This window comes from Nomascus leucogenys, chromosome 8 (genome assembly GCF_006542625.1).
Source record: "Nomascus leucogenys isolate Asia chromosome 8, Asia_NLE_v1, whole genome shotgun sequence".
Classification (NCBI taxonomy): Eukaryota; Metazoa; Chordata; class Mammalia; order Primates; family Hylobatidae; genus Nomascus; species Nomascus leucogenys.
This window is the reverse complement of record NC_044388.1, coordinates 107,355,480-107,361,088: the sequence shown is the minus strand read 5'-3', so window position 1 is coordinate 107,361,088 and position 5,609 is coordinate 107,355,480. Positions and strand designations below refer to the sequence as shown.

The following is a 5,609-nucleotide window of genomic DNA, read 5'->3' as shown; positions in this document are numbered from 1 at the left end:
GCCCAAAACAATGCAGAGAATCTCCGGCCGGCCGGGGCTGCGGTATGGATGGGCTTCTATTTATAACAATGCAGCAACTGTCACCTCAGTGAGCCTGTGGCCTGACCTCTGGTGGGACTCTGGCAAGCCTCAAAGCCAGACCCCAGAGGAGAGGAAGGGCAGATGACACAGCTGAAGGGTGTGGAGCCAGCTGCTCCCACCCCGGCGTCGTCAGGACCCGCAAACCCCTGTCCATGTGCGGTTCATTGCAACAGAAGCTAGACAGGCCCGGCCTCTGCCCAGCCCCCCCGGGCTGCCGTTGTAGACAGATCGTGGTCACAGATACAAACAGCCGAGAGGCAGCAGAGGGGACAGGTAACTGTGTGGTGTCAGGGTTATTTGCTGTGACTGATGTCAAGGCCGGCTTGTTTTCACAGGGTGGTCTGCTGGTCGGTAAGGGGTTCAGCAGTGTTGCTGGCACCAGCAGGCAGGATTTCTTTGGAAATGAACAGGTATTTTGGAGAAGAATCAGGAGATCCAATGGTAGCCAGCCAGGGCCTGGCAGGAGCGGGAGGGAGACACTGCCTGGGCCCCAGTGCCTGCTCTGCCCCTCATTCTCTTGTGAGACTTGGGCAAACCGCTTCCTGGCTCAGCCTCATTATCTCATCTGAAAGCTGTGAGTTACAGTACGTGGCTCACAGGGTGAAATGTGAAAATGTCAGTGAAGTGTGCTTAGCATAGTCAGTGCCTGGCATGCTGTAAACATCCAGTGAATTGTTACTATTACAAAGCAATTTTTTTTTTTTTTTTTTGAGACGGAGTCTTGCTCTGTCGCCCAGGCTGGAGTGCAGTGGCGCTATCTCGGCTCACTGCAAGCTCCGCCTCCCGGGTTCACGCCATTCTCCTGCCTCAGCCTCTCCGAGTAGCTGGGACTACAGGCGCCCGCCACCACGCCCGGCTAATTTTTTGTATTTTTAGTAGAGACTGGGTTTCACTGTGTTAGCCAGGATGGTCTCCATCTCCTGACCTCGTGATCCGCCCGCCTCGGCCTCCCAAAGTGCTGGGATTACAGGCATGAGCCACCGCGCCCAGCCTACAAAGCAATTTTTAAAAAGGAATGTGTGTTAGAAACACAACCAGCAGGAAGTGAGCTGTGCTTCCGTAGAGCAACATCAACGAGGCGGCGGTTCCCAGCCTGAGTGCCAGTGACCCCGACTCCAAGGAGAAAGGTTCCGAGCAAACGTATTTGGGGAAATGGCGGACTGTTTCCTCTTGTTGATTTACAAAACATATTTGCATATTAAAGGCTCAAAAAGGTCTTTTTTATACTAAAAAGATGTTAAATTTTGTTCCATCCACTCTTCCTAAACTTATTTGGCCATAGAGCCCCCACCTTTTTTTTTTTTTTTTAATAGAATACTAAGTTCCCATAGGAGACACTTTGAAAACGGTAGAAGTTTGGGGGTTGATACACCCTCCATCCAATTGCTCCTCCTCCTTTCCCCAGGAGGAAAGTAGAGAGTGATGTTGAGACAGAGCAATGGGGGTGCACACGCAGGAATCCGACCGGCTGGCAGCCCAGGCTGGGAGATCCACTGTCCCTGCCTTCCAGCCAGGGTGCTCCACGGACTTCCTCAGAGGAAGTTCAGGCAAGAAGCCCCATCTCTGGCATGAAACTGGGCCAGTTTTGCTGGCTAAAAATCAAATGCCGAGACTGGACAGGTCTTCTAAGAGAAATTACAAATGGGGCCAGGTGCGTTGGCTCATGCCTGTAATCCCAGCACTTTGGGAGCCAAGGAGGGCGGATGGCTTGAGCCCAGGAGTTCAGGACCATCCTGGCTAACGTGGTAAAACCCCATCTCTACTAAAAATACAAAAATTAGCCAGGCGTGGTGGTGCACGCCTGTAGTCCCAGCTACTCGGGAGGCTGAGGCAGGAGAATCGTTTGAACCTGGGAGGCGGAGGTTGCAGCGAGCCGAGATTGCACCACTGCATTCCAGCCTGGTGACAGAGCAAGACTCCGTCTTAAAAAAAAAAAAAAAAAAAAAAATAGAATAAACAACTAAGTGGCAGTCCAGAAGCCAAGTGGGGTGAGCTGCTGCCAGGCGGGATGAGGGCAAGGAAAGTCTTTCCTCTTTTAGGGGGACTCACAGAGGAGGGTTCAAAGTGTTTGAGTGGCAAGGAGGTGCCTTGGCCCACTTGTACTTTCAGAGTTTTTCTTTTTTGAGCAGGTGCCAGAGAGCAGCTTAAATTTACACTTGTGTTTCTTATCAACAATTTCAGATAAAATCCCTTAGCCTGGATTAACTGCAAAATAACATGTTCATGGGAGCTGGGTTCTGTTTTTCAGATGCCCCCTGGATGGGTATTTATGGCTACTGTCCTTAGATTAAAGCAGAAGGCCCATGGGGTTCATGGACCATCTGTACAAGAATTACCCGCTTTAGGAAAAACACAGATTCAAGGGCCTAGCCTAGCCCTGATGAAAAATCTCCAATGAAAGCCTGAGCGCTGCACTAGAGCTGCATCACTCCCCAGCAGCAGGGTCCTGAAGGCCAGGCAGATGTCCCCACCCCACAAACTAGATGAAGTCAAAGTGGGAACCAACTTGGGACCATTTAACCCGGATGTCAGGCCAGAGCCTGCGGGTGAGGGTAACAGCATCGCCAAGACTGTGAAGCAGGTTTGTGCCAGGTGCACCTCATTTAGTCCAAACCACCAGCCTGCCAGACAGGTATTCGAGTTCTACTTTACAACTGAGGGGACAAACTCTCAAGACACAGGCCAAGTGCCTCGTTCTGGTTACAGAGCTGGTGAGGGTGAGTGAGGGCAGCCTGCACAGTCCATTCCCTCTCTGTAATGCCACAGACCTGACCTAGAAGCCTCTCTGGAGGCTGCCACAGAGAACGCAAAGCTAAAAGCAGGCACCAGGACACTCACAGGTGAGCAGGGCCATGTGGAGGGGACCACTGGCTCAGCCATGTCACTGTGCCACAGGACTCACACTTTTGCCCAAACAAGAGGCCGGGATTGTGGGTGTCATTGTGTACCTGGGGTTCTACCTGTCCCTGAGGAGCTCAGTTTGGCCTCTATCCCTGTGTTGCCATCTGAAGCACCAATTACCAGTGTGATATGTGTGTCCGGAAAAGCCAAGCAAAACACGGCCTGGCTTAGTCTGCACCGCCCCCTTTCCTGAGTTACGCGGAGGAGAAACATAAATGAAACTGCCTGTGCCTGCCGCTATAGCACATGCCCCAGAAGGGCTGCGTGGGCATCCTTGGGGCCCCTTCTTGTCATCCAGGCTCTTTGCCTGCCCCGATTTGGAGGTGGCTCAAGCCCCGCCATCTCCTCCCTGGGCAGGTGGGAGCGACTGTGCATTCCAGCCGGATATCCTGACAGCTCTGGCGTCAGGGGATGCAGGCTGAGCTGACCCCTTCCATCTACCATTGTAATCGACCCCAAAAAAGGAACTTGGAGGGGCTCACATGCCAGTAGTACATTCCTCCGGGGCTGCTGCCTGACAGGGAGTGGGGGTGTTATCTGCCTGAGTACAGCTGATAGTGCCTTATGGAGAGATGTCACATGCCACCTCAATGGAGGATCAACGCAGAGAATTTGAGGTCAAGGGTTTAGGCCGATTTCTATTTATAAAAAGGAGTGTCCAGGGGGAAGCAGAAGGGTAGAAGACTGGCTTGGCCTGGGTGCCAGTAGGCAGGATGACAGTCAAGGGCAGAATGGAGCCTGCAGCGCTTCAGGTACATCTCTCCCTTTACAGCTAAGCCCTCCGCCACAAGCCTCTCCTGTCAGAGCTTGAGTCCCTTTGTCTCTAGACTAGCACGAGCCCACGTGGGAGAAACATGCCCTGTGACTGGTTGTGAATGTCATGGGGACTGTCCTCCCACTTCACCTGTGAACACAGGGTGGAGAAGGTGACAGGCTCTTCAATTCTCAAGGACCAAAAAGAGCACACATTAAATTTTTGGAGACCCCAGCCCTTTGCGAGAGGCAGAGCTCCTAGATAACGGACCGTACAGACAGCCCCTCCCTCTCCTAACTGCACAGAGCGCAGGGTGACAGTCATCCAGAGACACCACGGATCTAATTCCAGCTCTTGGCTCTGCTGGCATCTGGTTGAGGGAGGGATTTCTGAAACCCAACAGTGCTATACAATGAGATTCCTCTTCTCGTGAGCTTAAGAAATCACCAAACACAAAGCCAGGTGGGCGTCCAGCCTCTATCTGAGTCCTCCGGAGCCAGAGTCCCCAGGATGGAGGCTGGGAATGTGTACTTGACAAAGAACTCTGCAGGTGACCTTGGGGCACAGGCGAGATGGGGACCTTCAGACCAGGTGGTGACACAGTGGAGACCTCACCATGGTCTACTGTCCCCACATAAGCCATCAGAACCAAAGAGGTCACACTGTCTGCAACACGATGAATGTCATGTCAAACTTTTATTAAAACATTAAAAAAATACAACCTGCCAATATGTAAAACTCTAAAAAAAAATCCCAACTTCCCCCCTGCTCATGACCCAAGCCAAAGCACCGTCAGATTCTGGGCCTGAAAGGGAAATTCTTACATCTGTTTTCAATGCGAGACGGTCCTCGTTTGATGGCAACTATCTAGGATGTTACAGGCCTCAAAGATACTGCATTAAAGAAGCACTCTAGTAAAACTGCAGTGATGAGCTCTGGGCCGTGCTAGCAAACACTGTTGTCAAATCCAGCATCGTTCTGCTAGTGTTGTCTGGCAACAGCAGTGTCTTCACACTTCCTGGGTCTACCCAAGGGCTATCTGCACTGTGGTTAGTAGACACTGGGTAGGTGTGGCTACCAATGTCACTGCCACATACACAATATAAAGGCTGTCTTCTCAAGTAACTGGCCCCCTCCTCTCTGGAGTAGGACACACGGCACCCAAGAGCCACATGGAGATGAGCGGACAAGGCCGGCTAAGGGGCAGCACTGTCCTGCCTCACGCTGGCTACTATTGTACTGTGCTGAAAAGCACTATGGCTGCTTCTGAAACTCAACTGCTGCTGACATGAGTGGCTTCCTCTGCCTCCACTCAATCGCAGAGTGCGTCCTTGGATGGTCCTGATACACAATGGCAAAAAGAACATGGAGAGGAGATAACCGAGTTTCGGCCTCAAAAAGATGACCCACCAGCATTCAACATCTTCCCTATGTGGAGGGCGCTAGGTCCAAGTGAGACCACGGCACATTCGATGCTGTTTATCAACACTGACGCTGGTGACTTCTGATGCCATCCTTGAAGACACAGTGTTCTGGCGGATGGAGGCTCTGCTGGCTTCTCAGAGCCACAGAAACGGGGCAATCTCCTTGGCTGTGATCTGAAAAAACCCACATACGTTCTGTACGGAAACAGACAGTTTAATAGTGGCAGGGAAAACCCAACATGAAATATAAAACAAGTAATCATGCATCTCGTGAGTTCTGGTTTCTGTTCCTTCTTTCTGGGTGTATGTGTTTTGATGGCAACGTCGGTCTCAACAGCCTGCTCCAACATTTCTCGGTGAAGAAGCTGAGGGTGCGGTTGGTCCCAGGGACCGAAAAGCCTGCTGACACCACCTCAGCTTCGCCAGCCACCAAAACCCTGGACAGACCT

At 51.9% G+C, this 5,609-nt stretch overlaps 1 protein-coding gene across 6 annotated transcripts in view; it reads right to left on the bottom strand.

The window, feature by feature from the left end:
• Positions 1 to 4,415: 4,415 nt before the first annotated feature.
• Positions 4,416 to 5,609, bottom strand: part of NUP214 (nucleoporin 214) — a 111,682-nt gene continuing 110,488 nt past the window's right edge. For 5 of the 6 annotated variants that reach the window (XM_030818049.1, XM_003276754.4, XM_030818050.1 and 2 more), the window contains one exon: positions 4,416 to 5,607. In XM_030818049.1, the coding sequence (XP_030673909.1) occupies positions 5,574 to 5,607 (34 nt within the window). In that variant the 3' untranslated portion in view covers positions 4,416 to 5,573. The remainder of the gene's footprint in view (positions 5,608 to 5,609) is intronic. The other variant, XM_004088842.3, reaches the window with a different exon arrangement.